This window comes from Diaporthe amygdali (assembly GCF_026229845.1).
Source record: "Diaporthe amygdali strain CAA958 chromosome Unknown NODE_1_length_4327563_cov_65_473760, whole genome shotgun sequence".
NCBI classification, from domain to species: domain Eukaryota; kingdom Fungi; phylum Ascomycota; class Sordariomycetes; order Diaporthales; family Diaporthaceae; genus Diaporthe; species Diaporthe amygdali.
In genome coordinates this window covers 3,336,591-3,353,775 of record NW_026517021.1, presented here as the reverse complement: position 1 = coordinate 3,353,775, position 17,185 = coordinate 3,336,591, and the positions used below count along the sequence as shown (strand labels likewise).

Sequence of the window (17,185 nt, the reverse complement as noted above, 5' to 3'; positions counted from 1 at the left end):
TTCCGTTAGCTCCCAGGCCCTTCACCGATTCCGGCGGTGATTCCCTTTTGTAAAAATAGATCATAGACTTTCTTCGCGATAACTGCGAAGTCAAATAGACCAGACGACCGCAATATGTGTAGAGCTGATAAATTTAGGCTTTTGACATCTTATTCACCAATGCCTTCTGATACGCCAGCTATTTCCTGTGAGAGGCATGGTAATAATGGCTGGCCTTTAAGGTTTGTTGTGCCATCCTCTCCGTGGAGCACGGAAAGTCGCAAACCCCGGGCGCTGAACCATGCCGGGCAGCCAGGAAGGTCGATCACGTCACCAGCCCCGCAGGCGACGAAACTGATTATGAATATCAATTGCGTTCCTTGGAGGCTATCCCTTGTAGATATTGTTTGTTCAGGCGGACAACCTCAGAGGCAGGTCTTCAATTCATCAACAGTACAAACCGTTCTCGCAGTCTTGAACCCTCAAAATTGGCGCACCAGCAGCAAAGGGGTGTCACGCCTACCTCTCTCAAACTCTCTAAAATGTCTCGTCTGTCCCTGTTGGCACTGCAAGCACTCTGTGCTACTGCTGCCGCATCGACATGGGAACAAGCCAGCCAAGATTTGGACAGCCCGCAACGGCCTCTGCATGGAGACGAAGCCGTCTCGGTCGACAAGTTCCCCAACTTGAAACTGAACGACGGGCATGAGATTCCCACGGTGAGTTCTTTCAGTCCGCACTCCAAGATCAATCAAGTACTAATGCAATCAACAATAGGTCGCTTATGGCCTAGGAACTAAAAATTATAAAAATGGCGACGACTTCGACCAGAGCATTGTCGACGTGACCTTAAAGGCACTGTCAGCTGGGTTCACGCACCTGGACGGAGCCGAAGGCAAGCTGCACCCACACCGCTCTCACTTGACACGGGAAAGCTAACAGAACTTTTCAGCCTATAACAACGAAGAGGAGCTCGGCGCCGCGATCAAGTCATCCGGGATCGCCCGCGAGAAGCTCTTCATCACCACCAAGGCCACCGTCAAGGCCGACAAGCCCATCGAGGAGAACTTCTCGGCGTCGCTCAAGAAGCTGGGCCTGGACTACGTCGACCTGTACCTGATCCACTCGCCCTTCTTCGCGGAGGGAGACCCCAAGGTCCACCAGGCCAAGTGGGCCGAGGTGGAGGCCATCCAAGCCTCGGGCCGCGCAAAGTCCGTCGGCGTGTCCAACTACATCCAAGAGGACCTCGACGCGGTGCTGGAGACGGCCAAGGTCAAGCCCGCGATCAACCAGATCGAGTTCCACCCGTACCTGCAGCACATCACCGACGACGGCAAGGAGAAGCTCCTCGACTACCACCGCGAGAAGGGCATCGCTGTGAGTGGCTATGCAGGCCTCACTGCCATCACCAAGGCGGCGCCCGGGCCCGTCGATGGTGCTTATGCCAGGCTTGCGAAGAAGTATAATGTGACCGAGGGGGATGTGGCCCTCCGATGGACGCTCGACCAGGGTGTGGTAGCTATCACGACGAGTTCCAGGGAGGAGAGGCTGAGGGAGTATGTAGACAAGCTGCCCAGTTTCAAGCTCACGTCTGAGGAGGTCAAGGAAATCTCCGACCTGGGACTCAAGAAGCACTTCCGGGGCTTCTGGAAGAACCAGTATGACGATGATGATTGGAGGTGAATTGGGTGGGTGATGCGGTCATTTTGAGCAAGAGGTACTGTCCGAATTTGACCTGGTTGAGGGCGTCTTGGACTTGACTCTTCCCTATGAGCTTCTGATTATTGTGCGAGGATAATGATGATACTTGGCAGCATTCGAGTGATGGAGGATTGACAAGTGCTGATGAGGACTCTATATCAGCAAAACTGAAGCTTTGGACGTATATGCCGATGAGGTACCCGGTCATGTCTATTGATCAAAAAGGTGCACCATTCATACGACTCAACTTACATGCCAGTACAGTAAGGCCCTGGAAAGCGATGCCGACAAGTATCATTTACTGCATATTGATACTAGATTGAACACAAAGTGTTGGCTGGGTCACGTATTCGAATACGATGCACATGTGTGCAGTTGGAGATTCTCTAGCTGCTGTTGATTTGGGTGTGTTTCGTTTAGTTGGTTACAGGAAGCAGCCGAAGGCTGCATCCCTCTGTGACCTACTCATAGACTTAGGCCGCTCGGACCAATCAGCCCACTACAAACGCTAACGCTACTTTCCACACAAAGACAGTGTCCTACCGTCGGTATTGGAGGAGTAATATCGACGAGACGCTGCTCACAGTGAGTTTGCCCTGAATGAATTTGGCAGGGCGTGCCTCATTGTGGTCTGTGCTCACTTAGATGTCCGGCGGCCAATGAGCGGTCGGTAGCAAACATCAGCCACAAAGCACCATCACTCTTCCTGGAACCTATAGTTTGGAAACAGCACATTCAGTAAGCAACTTGGTAATCTTGGAATCTCTTTTTATCATGTTGCAGGGCAAAATAAGAGAAGAGGCAGATTTAGTGGTTCGGTAGTGCCGCACGGGTGGTCCGTGCGCTCGGCTCTGCCGCACCAGCCGAGTGCCGGCCTCCCACACCAACAAAACAAAAGATATTGTCCTCGGTGAGACTCGAACTCACGACCTTTGGATTGGGCATCCTCCTAGTAGTCTAGAAGGTCATACAAGGAAGTATGAGACCAACGCTCTAACCAACTGAGCCACGAAGACTGATTTTCACTGTTTTGTGGTTGTGAGAAACTGGAAAATTGCTGGAATATAATCTCTAACCACTCTTTACGCCCGGGACCAGATACCTGGCATAGTATTTTACACCTACTTGATTGTATAAGATAGGCCATTGGATATCAGACAAGCAATGGGATGTAGACTGTATTCAGAAGAGAGACTCATGAGTGAATATCAACAGGTGGATTGAAGATATACATGTCGACCTAGATAGTACATTCTAAGAACTGGACACTTGAAGTGCAGTTAACTCCCATGGAGCTCGGCTTATGCCACATCGATATTCTTACAAGCGCCAAACCCAATAGATACCAGCTATAACGCACGAGAAGCGGGCCATCCCAGCTTCAATGTTTTGAAGTACAGACAAGAAAAAGTTCCCAGCTCTTTCACATCCGAGTCCCGACGTTCCAATGTTGTTACATGGTCGCTCAACGATCGCTCTGATCCTCAGCTGAGGTGCGATACATCGACTGCGTCGTCCTGGGCGGTCGTGGCGGTCGAGGCTGAGCCGGTAGCCCAAAGCTACCCGCTGGTGGAGGTGGTTTCCAATAGCTCGGCGTCGACCTGAACGCTTCCATGAGAGACTGCCGCCGGCTGACTCTGTCCGCTGGCCGCGGGGGAAGCTTCCCCTCCATCGCCATGTCTTCGGCCAGCCCCACTAGTGATGCAGCATCAGGGGCTGACGGGTAAAACACGGCAAAGACTGGTTCCGCACCATTCTGCATGAAGGATGAGGTGTACGAAGGCTTAAGGATCTGGTGGTGGATGCCAATTTGCTCCAACCTGTCCCGGATTTCCCCACGGGATAGCACCATGGCCTTCTCCGCGTCCCCAGCCTTGTTGATCGAGTAGTCACCCGGCTTCGATGATCCGTTGGGGATGTGGAAGAGCAAGTCGAATCGGAGGGCTGCATACAGCGCGACAACAATAAGCTCAAACGTGAACTGTGTTACGTAGAACACTGGCCTCCCGTACAACACATCGCCGCTGTTATTAGGACGGGGGTTGAAAGCGCTATATGTTCGTACGGTAGCACCCGTGGCTAGCAACGCGGCAGCAAACATGACCAGCGATGTCTTGATTCTCAAACTCCCAGATCCAAACTTCTCTGGTCTAGGACCTGGGATGGAGCAGGATAGAAAGATGACGACGAAGGGGAAGACAACGAGCCAGAGGTTCCATGATGAGCCGAACTTCAATAGGGCTTCGGCAACGTCGGAACGATCTTGGTTGTCCGTAGAGAGGAAGAGCAGACTGATTGATGTGATCTGAAGGATGATGATTGGTGGCACGGAAATTACGAGGACCGTTGTGCCCAGGCCGAAAGGGACGGACCAGCCAAAGTTGGGGTGCATTGAGCGAACAATACGCTGAGCGAGAAGGATGTTCACCGCAAAGATGACAGAGGCTCTGATTCATTTGGCAGTTAGCAATCTGATTCAAGGATGTTCAGTAGTAATGAAGTGCACTCACCCTCCATTAAAAAATATCTGAGCCGCCAGAATTATGCCTCGAAGTTGACTGAAAATAAATATAATTCGAAATATGCATGTGACCGTTCGAATCATGCAAAAGTCGAACATGAGATCAGAAAGCAAGAACTTGTGACCTCGCTTCGCATTCGCCCTGTAAATGGAGATGTGTGTGAATGCCCCTGTGATGAAGAGGAGTAAGTAGACAATGGTAACTGGCAGGTCGACGTTCTTGCTTGGCGGGTTGCTACCGAGCAAGTCACCAGTCGCCGGATCCTTCTTCATTTCCATTCCCATTCCCTCTGCCTGAATGGCTGCGACAGCCGGGCCGCCGTTCGAGGCTTGATCGACACTGGGCCCTTCCATCTGGGCTGCGGATGATGAGCCGGCCTGGGCCGGAGTCTCACCCGGCTCAGCAGCTGCCACACCTTGGTTCATTGCCGGGGTCATCTTTGCCCCAGATGCTGGATTCTCCGCCGCTGGGGGCGGACCAGCCGCCTGTGCCGTTGAATTCCCATCATTGGACCCGGGTGTGTTTTGCTGGCTCGGGGTCGTGGATGCTGGTGTTGGTGTCGGTGGAGGCGACGCAGACGGCGAGGCATTTGAAATCGCAGCTGGTGTCGCTTGGATCGGAACTGCTGTGGGAGTAACAGTCTGTGGTGTTGTCTTCGTAACTGTGACCGTCTTGTCGTCGTCATCGTCTTTATGGCCTTGGACACCGCTGTCCGCCACCAGGACGCACGCGGTGGCCAAGACACGGTAGAGATTTACCAGCCTCATTGCAAAGAGCCACCTTTAAACGTCGATCAACCTGCCATATGTCGGTCGATTTTTGATGGATAGTCCGAACCGGGCGACGGTAAATAGCAAACTCCTTTGATAGAGTTCAGCAGCAGCAGCAGCACTCGGCACAGGTTATAGTATTAAATTAATCAAGACCAGAGGGCTATATCTCCATATTCTCGGATCTTCTGGAGTCCTGAGGTCGTCCCAAGTCCTCTCGGGACAAGTATGTTCGTGTTTTGCGCATGCTTTTCTGCATATGGCATGATAGAACACGCACACGACAGACAGACACACATATTTGCCTACAACAGAAGCAACATTGGGGAGGCTGAGACAGTCCCGGCGACCAGTTGCCAAGAAGGGAAGTCTTTTGACTCACTCCTACCATCCAAATTCTCGACGGCTGTCAACTGGTCCAGCAAAATCAGAGATTAGATGGGTCTACACCTGATCAGGGAACACACATGGACAAGACAAGGAATTCTCCTGCATTCACCAGTTACTATGGGCTGTGAAGATCAGACGGAACATGAAGCAAATGCAGTCTTGTTTCAATTTACGGGTAGGACGGTGGAGGAGTCCGATGTGACAACGCAGTAACTCAGTGTTGTCACGGCGAGCCTTACGTAGAGGCTGGTGGGCGCCTTGCGCTATTAAAGAGGGGCTCTTCCAGCCACCACCAATCTGATCCATTTGGCTGACAACTATTTATACTGATCGAGTATGTGACGTTATCTTCGCAACAAGGCTACGGGATTGCAAAGAAATCCGCAAGTCCGTCCAAGCCTGCAGACCGAGCTTAGACACAGCACACCGGTCTACACAGCGACCGCCTGTATTCCTCGGCCATGTTTGTTATACCGCAGCACATATGACTATTCTCATGAAGTTCGCATGACATTTACCCTTACGTGTCCGCGGGTGCACTTAATGGACCCGGGAGAAGAACCTCACTGATGTTAGGTGAAGTACGATACCAAATGGAGAGCGTGTACAAACTCGGAATGGCCTCTAGGTCGATCATGTCATCAGCATCATTAGAGAGCTCCTACGCCGTAGCCCGTGTGTATCAAGATCAAAGTAATACGTTGCCAAAGAACGTAGTGCAAACCTTGTTTATCCGGTCAACTCTATGTTATCGGGCTAAAATATAGTCTGCGAGTGCCTGCGCTTCTCTTCGTCGGCTGGCAAGCTTCAGAGAAAAATGTTTCGCTGGTTCCCTAACCCACCCGGGGCTCTCCCCGTGTAAAACCAGAAGAGTCGCATGAAATGTGCGCGAAACAGCATAGCCCCGGCGAATACCACAGGCCCGGAGGCAACGGTTAGCGCAAGGTTGTTTTCCGCCCGCCCGGCCGACGCCCGACTCTTACTCCAAACGTCCCCGGCCTTGAGTGGGCGCATTCTCGCAAGACATTTCCCCTTTCCGGTTATCTCGTGCGAGGACCACAGCACCTCTACACAAGACTTTGGCCGTACATGAGCATATTTCTATGGCTGAATGGTGATGACGCTCCCAATAACCCCCCACCTTTTTCCCGACTCTTCCATGCAGGCTGCCATTGCTTTGACGCTGGGCGGAATCGGCTCACATCTGGCAGCACGTCAGGACATGACGACAGGCTGTCAAAATGCGATCTTTAGTCTTGCCAATGCAATGCCTGCAATTCCCCTCAACGTCATCCTTTCTTGCCCTCAGAAGCTCGCAAGGCGGCTTTCGTCACGGCAGAGGCGCGCGGGATCGGCCGATGTCAAGATCAGTCCGATTCTGCGCCTCGCCCTGTGGAAGCCCACTGAGAACAGACGATGGCTAACTTGTTGAAGCCCGACCTTGCGGACGCAGAAAGCTAGATAGTCATTATTGTCGTCAGAGCTGCAGTCATTGGCACGGGATGCCTCGGAAGACCGTAAAGTGCTCGAAAGAGGCTCAAGAGAGGCTGCAGTGCGCCTTATACTCGACGATTCAACGTGTTGCAACGTGTTGCGACTTTTGTTGTTGACTAGAAGACCTATCTTGCAGCCTCCTTAAATGCAACCTAAATCTGCAACGGCCACCATTGAGCATAATGCACCAGGCGCGGGTAGTGGACGCTACCGGCGGAACATGTCGTTCAGGGCTCAAGGCCCCGTCCGTGTTGGACTGCCGCTTAGACATGCCAACTGACTGACTGACAGGTCTCCAACACAATGCTGAGTCTTAGTCGCATCTTACAGGTCCTGTCGTGTTTCTAGGGTGGGTTTCCAACGGCTAGAAACGACACAGGACGAATCACAAGTGAAAGGGTGCGCGCACAAGAGTGTACATGCGGCGGAGGGATCTCTGAGACTGTTTCAACCGATGTTGGGGTTACAACTTTCCCACCACCCGAACCACTAACATCCTGGAACCCGAAGCGCATCGGTCAGAGCGAAAGCAGGGCGGAACTAGGAAGCAAATGCCTTGGCGAGTATGTTGCGAACATCACGATCACCTGCTTGCACTCATTCTTCTTCTTCCGTCCTTGTACGTACGTGCCTATGCCACAACGTCCCAAAATCTTCAGCCCGGTGCAAGCTTCGTGGAAGTTTCATGCGTTCTAGCCCAGCGCCTAAATTTAGTCTGACACGTTGGCAGCACCGCGCAGCGCCGATTGGCTTTGCGATAGACAGCTGTGTGCCGAGGATATCCAAAGAGGTAGAGACCGAGCCTGCGGACTAAGTTGCGAGGGTTTAGTTTCATTCGACTCGTGATTGCAGGTCTGCCCGATATATCCTACCTGATCTACAGCGTTGCGACACCTGTCGTTCAACCGCTGAATGAGACCGACCCTCTTTCCTTCTAATTGGCAACCATGGTGAACACCGGACATCCGAGCAGGGCCTGCAAGCTTTGTCGGGCTCGCAGAATTAAGTGTGACGAGACGAAGCCGCACTGTATCAAGTGCAGGAAATCTAAACGGCAATGTCCTGGATACAGAGATCCCTTTGAGATCAATTTGCGCGACGAAACCCAGTCGACCATCAGGAAGGCGAAGGCAGCAGCAGCTCAGAGGAGGACAAGTCGACAGGACGACAGAGAGACGTCCTCAGATGAGTCTCCGACCAAGCCGACCCATTCTCCGAGCGGCAGCTTCTCCCGGAGCAGAGGATCGCCGCACGCCTCCGATGGCTCGTGGGAAACTGTGACCCAGTCCGCCTGGTCATCGCCATCCTCACAGGTGGCCAGTATCAACAGATCCTCCAGGTCTCCGACCTTCAGTAATGGCTTTGGTGTATTCGACTTCACTTACTCGTCACCGACCCATGACAATTCATTCGACTTCAACTCGGCATGGTCGTTGCCGGCAGCAGGCTACTCGATCCCGATCAAAAGAGTCGCTGAGGCTCTTGGGTCTTGGGACTTTAGCCGCTCTTTCGATGGCACGACTTGGGGATGCAGTGACAGCTTCAACGCCGGGGGTTCTACTGTTGCCCCAGTCCTTCCGGGCCTTCAAACGCCACTGGACGAGCAGGCCACGTGCTTCTTTCTATCAAATTTTGTTCTGACACTCTCAACCGGTCAGAACCCTGGCCTATTCAGCTTCGTTCTAAAAATCCTGCAGGCACCTGGGATCAAGGACACTCCTTTTCCCATGGCATTCACCGCCGTCTCTCTAGCAGCTTTGGCCGGGAGGCCCAATTCAAGGCATCTGCTTCCCAAGTCTCAAATCTACTATAGCACAGCCCTTGTACAATTAAAGGAGGCTCTGCAAGACAAGAAACGCGCCACAGCTGATACGACGCTCGCCACAACAATACTGTTGTCGTTTTACGAGGTATGATTGCTTTTAACATCTACAAAAGCACACCATGTCCTAACTGCAATTAGGGGCTGGCCAGTGACAATGAGAGTATGGCTGGATGGTCAAATCATCTAGACGGCGCAAAAGCGCTCATTCGCCTTCGGGGGAAAAACGTGATTACAGAGTCGACCCCCGAGGGACTCGAAATGTTTCAACTAGTGAGATCAATGTCGGTATGTAGTAGCATCACTTTTGGCGGGTTGTGTGAACCAAAACTTTTCGCGATTAATTGTGCCTTTGAAAAACTAACATCAACATCAGATTCGACAGAACATGTTTGGCTTTGTCGCAAATCCATCAGTTAGCGACGTAGAATGGTGGGGCCAACACGTCGTCTCTGACAAGTCCGGTCACATCGCCCTGGTGCTCAATATGAAGACAACGCTCATCCGGGCAGAAGCCGACGCGCTTCTCACGTCCGGCCCCAAGACAGCAGGGAAGATTGACAAGGCCCTAGACCTCCTCCGCCGAGCCCGGGAGATAGTGACTGAGCTTGGCCGGTGGCTTGAGAACTGCCATCCGACCTGGCCAAAGTTTGTCTCTGGCTGGGCCAAGGAAATCCCCGACGACAGGCTTGACAAGGCCACCAGCTATCCTGGACCCTTGTATACCTTCCCTAATGTTTGGGTTGCGGGGAAGCATCTCAATACCAACGCATCACGGATCCTGCTCGCAGGGATTATTGTCCGCTGTGTGCGGTGGATATGCGCCCCGTCCGATCACACCAAGACTGATGACTATGCCGAAGCCATGCGCATCGGCTGCGAGGAGGTCACCAACGTGATTGCCAGTGTACCGTACTTTGTTACCTGGCAGGGCGATCGTACGACCACTCCATACTTTCCATGTGGCGCGCCGACAAGCCCTAAAGCATACAGCGGCGTGACGGCCTTGTACCCGCTGCTCTGTACTGGGCTGAGCGAGTTCGTGACGCCGAGGCAAAAGAAGTGGCTTTGCGGTCGCTTGGTGGGAATGTCAGAAGCTATGGGGATCAAACAGGCCGAGGTCTTCTCGAAGGTACCAACATTCCTAAAGTCTTTTTGCGACAGTTCGAGAAGCTCAGCACACTGACCATTTGATGCAGTTCATTTCCAATCAGGCGCCCATAGTGGTTGCTTGAACACGATTGTTGCCAGCGCTATCCAAGATTGGATTCATTCTTAGAAGTAGGGTGTTTAGGATCAGCCAGGTCAGGGTGCACTCGATTCAGATTATCATGACATGCGTAGGGCGTTATGAGATTATCACACAAGCCCAACCAGGGCACGACTACAATTCGGTTTCCGTTCACACAGACTAGACCACCCTAGTGGGTTGACTCTCAAGAAAGCTCATTTCGATTTAACTAAGCTCAATACGATTTTTCAGAAAGTCTTGCTCTTCGTCGATAGACTCTTTGTCAGGTACATGATACTGCTACGAACTCAACCGACTCCTTCTGAACTCTTCGCCAACTTCACTCTGTCCAATAGCGTACAGCCACATCTTCAGCCACATCTGGATTGAATTGATTGCACAGCTTTTGAGTCTGCTCAACGGGTATGCAGATGTATTGATGGCTTTATGGGTCTAAACGGCACCACTAAGGATGAAAAGGCTTGCCTTTGCTTTTCTATAAGCAATCAGTAATCCTATAGGAAGACCAGGGTACTCCATAATGCTGGTGATGCATCTACATGGCCAGCACCAGTATAACACAGAGGCGCAGTCCAGTCCGTTGAAATTGGAAGTGTTGCCCCTGTGAAAAGTACGCCACATTATTTTGGGGCCCAGAACTTTATCTAGTTGTTAACAGATCAGGCGCTACGATGATGCCCTGTTACATGGGCCTCTGCAGTTTGAGCTCGGAGCCACCATTCCAGTCCCGCCTTGGGTAAGGATGCTTCACGGATGCCTGTCCAACTTCTGAGGAGATCTATCCAACGAATGCATATGAATCAGGCTTCAGAGCAGCGTCAAGGGGTGATGGTTCCATGATGTAACTCTTCGAAATAGACCGGTTCTCGGTCGCTCTGTTCATATGTCCAAGTTGACCAGAGTTCTCTTTTCAATTGATCAATATTTAGTACCACAGGATTTTCGGGGCTGGTGAAGCAGAAAGAAAAAGAGTGCCGAGGAGGACCCAATACAAGCCACGCTATTCAATCAATTCTTCTGCTGTATATCAATTTGTATGACGCGGCTTAGTCTCCTTAACAAAATGCAAGCGGAAGAGACATGCATCAAGTGTGAGTGGAAAAGTAGGCAAACAGTATGCATAGCCTTGCTCCTGAGGATATTCATGGGCACCAAATTCGAGCGCAGATCGGGGCCGACGGACGACTCTAATGGCTGGGGCTGACTGCTCATCTCTAGACATACAAAACTTCAGGCTCTCGAAAGCGAGTTTTTCCACATGCACCAAAGTTACCAAATACTATGGCAACTTAATTGTGCTAATAGTATAAGCTGACTGGGACATAATCGGTCGTGTCTGCAGCCTTCTTGGGGTCATAGCCTTAGCTTATTAAGCAGAGGCACCGGCTAAATTGTCAGCACCGAATATTCAGACTATTTTGTAACAAGCAAACGAAGATGCGCTGTCAAGATGATGGCTCGCCGAAGCTAAGGTCTCTTTCTGCCAGCCTTCGGCTCCGATTGTCCCGGCGCCCGGAATGTGACGCGGAATTTATTAGCCGTCCTGCCAGACCAAGACCATCGCACGAGACGTTCAGAATGCTAGACGTGCGAGTAGAATTTGTCACTGGATGTGGCGACCGGAACAACTGACTCGATGCCATGTGTTCTTATCCAGCAACCAATTCATGGTTGCCGACAATCTCGCCTAGGTGAAAGAGGGTCCCTTACCCCGGATTCGCCAAGATGTGGGCGTTAAGGGCTCTTTATCCGTGCCGTCGGATTTGATCCACCACCGCCCAGCCAGCACCATTGGCGTTGAACGCAATTGTCAAGCTCTAGGGTTAGCATGCTTAGCATTGTCTCAATTTTGCAATTCTTGACAGCTTGTAGGAACTCTACCTGCATCCTTCCAGCACAGTCTCCCGCCGGAGTTCATTGGCCTCATGCAGGCTTCTGGGAACCTGTTGCCGATCTCAGAGTGGAGTCACATCGTACGGCCTTATCTTGCCATGGGTGGCATGGCCAGATACGGGAGGTATAGACCAGATAAGTCGCCGGTTAGCAGCTCCGACACGTCTAGACCGAGTCACAAGACGAGGAGGTATCTCTGTCGGGGTTCAATGTCACGTCGCACCGAAGCAAACGAACGGTCGGGTCTCCCACCCCCTCTGTCACGCGTGCCTGAGTTCTAGTATAAACCAATTGCACCCACCGGCCCTGTACATAGACATGCCCGCCTCGTTAAGTTACATTGTAAACGTTTCTAGACGTCGTTTGATTGTGGACTCGATTGCAATTGTTTCAAGACCAGTGATGACTCGCAGTCGCAACCATGTCCGAGATTGAATCGACAAAAGCATCTGGCTCCCCTGTTCCAGAAAAGAAGGGCGCTCTCACCACTGCCGTCGACGTGGGCCAAGCAACCTCCGATCTGGAGAAGATCAAGCACGCTCATCAATTCGACCCAAATCTGCCTCAGGAGAAACTTGACTTCATCAACAAGGCATTGCATGATGGCGACGCTGGCGAAATCATTGAGGCTGACGCCCTTTTTACCGAAGACTCCCCATACGATCAGGTTCGAGCAGCAGTGCGAGCAACAGATTCCGGAGGAGTTGCTAATACTCTTCGTGCCTGGGTGTTGGGGATTTTGTTCGTCACCGTGGGGAGCGGCCTCAACATGTTCCTGTCTATGAGGAGTCCAGCCATAAATTTTCCATCCTTGGTAGTCCAACTTCTCGTGTTCCCCATCGGCTGCTTCTGGGCAAAAGTTGTTCCCACCAGAGTCTTCAACACTTTCGGTGTAAAATGGACTTTTAACACTGGGCCCTTTACAATCAAGGAACACGTTGTTATTACCCTGATGTCGAACGTTTCCATTGGCTACGCTTACAGTACCGATGCCTTGCTTGCGCTTCAAGGAAAGCCATTCTATGATATCAACCTTGGATGGGGTTTCCAACTCCTTTTTACGCTGAGTTCCCAGCTCATTGGCATTGGCCTGGCAGGTATTTCCAGGAGATTTCTCGTTTGGCCGGCTGCAATGATATGTAAGAAGTGCAGCTTTCCCCCTAAGATTCACACCTGTGCCGTGATCAAACCAATTGGCACGCTGTCGCCATTGCATTCTGACCTCGAAGCAGGGCCCAACCAATTTAGTAGCACGTCTCTCTTCTTTGCCTTGCACGACAAAAGCAAGAGTGATGGATCCGAAGCCAACGGTTGGACCATCAGCAGATATAGATATTTCTTCTACGTCCTGATCGCCATGTTCTGCTACTATGTAAGCAACTGAATACCTGTTCTCGGGAGGTATCAAGAGTTGTAAAACTTGCTAATGGGAGACCTTCAAGTGGATACCAGCTGTCCTATGGCAGGGACTCTCAGTATTCGCCTTCATTACCTGGATTAAACCCAACAACGTTGTCCTTAATCAGCTGTTCGGTGGCTATACTGGTCTGTCTTTGATCCCAATCACATTCGACTGGACATATGTCACTGCTTATTTGGGCGATCCCCTGCTTGCTCCCGTACATACTGCCATTTCTGAACTCACAGGGCTCTTCGTATTTGTCATCCTCGCAACAATCGGCATCACATACTCCGGCGCTATCTACAGCCAATACCTACCAATCAATACATCTCAAACTTACGACAACACACAGAGCAAGTACAACGTGAGCAGAATATTGGGAGACAACTTCACTTTTGATCTGCAAAAGTATAAGGAATACTCGCCACTTTTCCTCCCTCCCACGTTCGCCCTGAATTACGGGTTATCCTTCGCCGCATTGACCGCAGCATTAGTACACTGCGGCCTGTTCCACGGAAAGGAGATCTTTTATCGGCTCAAGGCCGCGAGGAATCAAGAGCCAGATATTCACATGAAACTGATGAAAAAGTATGTGGATGCCCCTGACTGGTGGTACATCGTACTCTTCGTGATCTCGATGGGACTCGGTCTCGCCACCGCCGAAGGATACGACTCTCAGTTGCCTTGGTGGGCGTTCTTTGTGGCCATCATTCTTGCCGTCGTCTTCATGATCCCGTCCACAACAATCTTGGCCATATCGAACCTCGCGTTGGCACTGAATGTTCTGTCTCCATTCTTGGCCGGCTTTATGATACCGGGACAGCCGATTGGGGTGATGATCTTCAAAGTTTATAGTGTAATCGTGCTTGGCCAGGCTCAGACGTATGCTGGTGATTTGAAGCTGGGTCACTACATGAAGATTCCACCCAGAATTACCTTCTGGTGTCAAGTGGTGGCGACTATATGGGCTACGTTTGTGCAGATTGCAGTCATGAACTGGACACTCGGAAATATCGAGGGTGTCTGCGAGATGTAAGTTCACTCCGAAACGGATTCTTCTTCTCGACGATACGAAAGTTCCTTTACTAACTGGTCTCGCCAGCGATCAACCCGCCAAGTTCTCCTGCCCCAACGGTCGAGCATTTTTCTCATCATCGATCGTTTGGGGAGTGATCGGCCCCTATAGGATGTTCGGCACTGGATCCATATACCAGTACTTCAACGTATTCTGGGTGATTGGAGCGGTGCTTCCTTGCGTCCTTTACGCTCTTGTCAAATATGGCGGACGTCTGAGCTGGATCGGTCGCACCCTTCACGCACCGGTGATGCTTGGTGCAATGGGATGGTTGCCACCAGCAACGCCACTGTCTTTCTCGACCTGGGGAATTGTCGCATTGCTATTCAACCACGTGATCAGAAAGCGGTTCCATGGGTGGTGGCGCCAGTATAATTATGTGACCGCTGCTGCTCTTGATGCAGGGTTGATCATCTCGACCATCGTCATCTTCTTTGGCATTGTAAGCACTACTCCAAGCGTCATTTCTTTTTACTACGCGGTCCTATGACCATTTATCATGATCATTTGGAGTATCGGAACTTAAATTCTTGTATCTTGAGACGCCTCAGCTTGCATCCTCATGACGTTGACAACTAACATGACCTGCTTCAGACTTTTCCGGGAGCAACAATCCCCCAGTGGTGGGGAAATGTTGGTGTTTACAACAACATGGTACGTCACGATTGTAATTTACGTTGTCATCAAGATCTTGTTCTGATGTGAATTATTATAGGACTCGGAGTACACCGCCATTTTAAAGACAGTTGATGATGGGCAGACGTTCGGACCAGCTACTTGGTGAATGGTCAGTACAAAATTAAGCAAAAGTGCTGGTGAGTTGTTAGAATGCGATGAAACATCAATATTTATTCATGTCCATAAGGAATAGGATACTCAGCTTTTGCCCAGCTTTAATGTGTCCTGACAGACGATTGCCCTGCCTGTCGTGGGACCAAATATCCAGAATCGAAGTAATATATGGCATTATCCTAGTTCAGGCCAGTTGTGAAGGATGACCGATTAATGGACAGTAGCTTACTATCCCGTGCTATGAATAGGCCATGCTTGCTCATTTTCGGTTGCTATATCATCATCTCTGTCAACTGGTGATCGCTCCTGTCCGCAGTCATGATGGAAATGGGCATTGTGGGTTTGCTTACGGCAGAGTCATGTTCGTGGCGGCGACGTTCGCCTAACATCCTTCGCAGATCAGTCGTGGGCAGAGAGCTGACTATTCGCATCTTCAGAGCCTATAGTTGTCTCTGATTTTGGCTCGGTCTTGCGATTCACTTCAGGAAAGGTGTTGTTTTACATTCGTAAGACCAAGTACACTCACTCCATATGTAAATTTATAAAAGGGTATGCGTGTCCATGCGGGTATGGCAGGCTGAATGCTGATGCCAAGCCTCCTTACCCGACCGCTATGCCCCGAAGGATGCGCCCGCTCCTCGTGCGCCGGGTTAGATTCGCTGATCCCGGTGTGGCTGTAGCCTGCGTCACGAATCCTTCAGGCAGACTTAGACAAGGCAACTGCCGATCCAGACAACGCTTAGACTTAAGTCCACAAGCACAATTAACAATCGACACTTTCAGTTAAAATCCATTCTTTTTTAAAATATCCTGCTCTTTCTCACATCCGTTGTGACACGATAATTACTTAAATTGCTTTCTATCATTACACAGTCACAATCTCGAGTTACAATCTAGCACCTAGCAGACATGCCTCCATACTCCAACGACCACAGCGTGAGCTCGACAGTGATGTTGCGCCGCATCACGATTCTTTCATTTCCACCGGCCTTTTTCATGCTCCTAATTCACGGTGTTAGCTGCCGTTGGGCTTTCCCAGCCCTAGGGATCTTGCCGCTCGCCGTCTCAGCCGTACTGGGCGCCTTGTTACTCCATCGCGACCGTGTGGCAGCGCTCGGCTCACCCATCCAGGCATTATCAGCAGAAAACATATTTTATGCCGATTCGGCCCTTGCCGTCTGGTATTTCGCTTTCCTCATTGCGACATGGGCGCTCCTGGGTAAGCCCTCAGAAGAAGAGATGATCATTCTGGGCACGTACGGCTCTGTGTTCCTCATGGTGAATTTGTTTGTCTCCCTCTTCATCTCCCATCAGCCCCAGTGCTTCTGCTAACGTTGGATACACCTAGCGGTATTCACTTTTACTTCGCTGCCGCTGAAGCTTTGCACATCATCACCACACAACGGAGTCCATTCCAGTCCCTCGCTGCAGAATATACTCCACTCCAAGAGGAGTACAGGGATGATCTTGAGGAAGTCGAGGAAGGGAACGCAAGGCTTTCTTAGGCTGATGATCTCATGCCTGGTTATTCGCGATTCTTTCTACACTTTTTTTTTTCGGCCAACGGAGTTCCGGTTACATGTTGGGATCTCTTGGAAGCTTTCGGATCTCAGGAATTATTAGGTTGTAGCTTTGGATAAATCAAATTGGAGAGGCCATACTTGACTGCTTGACGATGATATTTCTACCCTTTCTCTTGGGTGCTTGAAAGCAAAATCCTGTATAGGAAAGGGTTCAAGGAACGTCATAGCTAGGGCATTGCAATGGTACCTCGTCTGGACTTATGGGCTGGCTTACCTGCTTTTGCTTATTTGCCACAAACGAGAACTGTATTTCTATGGACGAGCTTTTGTTGCAGCTAGAGACGCCAAGTTACGCCGAAACAATGCAGTGCCAATTATTAAAGTATGTGCGAAATTTTGTCTGGTCCTGAGTTGGCCTTGGTGATCCCACTCCGTCTTACTTGCAACACAAGCCGTGGACCGAGTAAAACTTGAATCCTGTTTGCAGCCCAATCACTCATCAGGCTTGCCCTTGTCACTGCATTGTCTACACATTCCCATCCCATCTCATTCACATTTCCCTCATACCTC

At 50.8% G+C, this 17,185-nt stretch overlaps 5 protein-coding genes across 5 annotated transcripts; 4 read left to right on the top strand and 1 right to left on the bottom strand.

The window, feature by feature from the left end:
• Window positions 1-521: 521 nt before the first annotated feature.
• Window positions 522-1,662, top strand: J7T55_006586 (aldehyde reductase 1; the record flags this gene model as incomplete). Its single annotated transcript, XM_053130301.1, has 2 exons — window positions 522-698; window positions 922-1,662. The coding sequence occupies 2 exons, from the start codon at window positions 522-524 to the stop codon at window positions 1,660-1,662; spliced, it is 918 nt and encodes a 305-aa protein (XP_053001350.1).
• A 1,483-nt stretch (window positions 1,663-3,145) lies between these two features.
• J7T55_006585 (uncharacterized protein) lies at window positions 3,146-4,969 on the bottom strand (the record flags this gene model as incomplete). The annotated part of the gene is made up of 2 exons (XM_053130290.1): window positions 3,146-4,127; window positions 4,191-4,969. 2 exons carry the CDS (start codon window positions 4,967-4,969, stop codon window positions 3,146-3,148), a joined length of 1,761 nt encoding a protein of 586 aa, XP_053001349.1.
• A 2,032-nt stretch (window positions 4,970-7,001) lies between these two features.
• On the top strand, window positions 7,002-9,913 carry J7T55_006584 (uncharacterized protein; the record flags this gene model as incomplete). The annotated part of the gene is made up of 6 exons (XM_053130279.1): window positions 7,002-7,100; window positions 7,367-7,479; window positions 7,929-8,766; window positions 8,820-8,966; window positions 9,064-9,810; window positions 9,878-9,913. 6 exons carry the CDS (start codon window positions 7,002-7,004, stop codon window positions 9,911-9,913), a joined length of 1,980 nt encoding a protein of 659 aa, XP_053001348.1.
• Window positions 9,914-12,244: 2,331 nt separating this feature from the next.
• Window positions 12,245-15,084, top strand: J7T55_006583 (Sexual differentiation process protein isp4; the record flags this gene model as incomplete). The annotated part of the gene is made up of 6 exons (XM_053130268.1): window positions 12,245-12,962; window positions 13,056-13,195; window positions 13,266-14,257; window positions 14,328-14,742; window positions 14,895-14,954; window positions 15,016-15,084. The coding sequence occupies 6 exons, from the start codon at window positions 12,245-12,247 to the stop codon at window positions 15,082-15,084; spliced, it is 2,394 nt and encodes a 797-aa protein (XP_053001347.1).
• Window positions 15,085-16,001: 917 nt separating this feature from the next.
• Window positions 16,002-16,597, top strand: J7T55_006582 (uncharacterized protein; the record flags this gene model as incomplete). The annotated part of the gene is made up of 2 exons (XM_053130257.1): window positions 16,002-16,378; window positions 16,441-16,597. 2 exons carry the CDS (start codon window positions 16,002-16,004, stop codon window positions 16,595-16,597), a joined length of 534 nt encoding a protein of 177 aa, XP_053001346.1.
• Window positions 16,598-17,185: the final 588 nt, after the last annotated feature.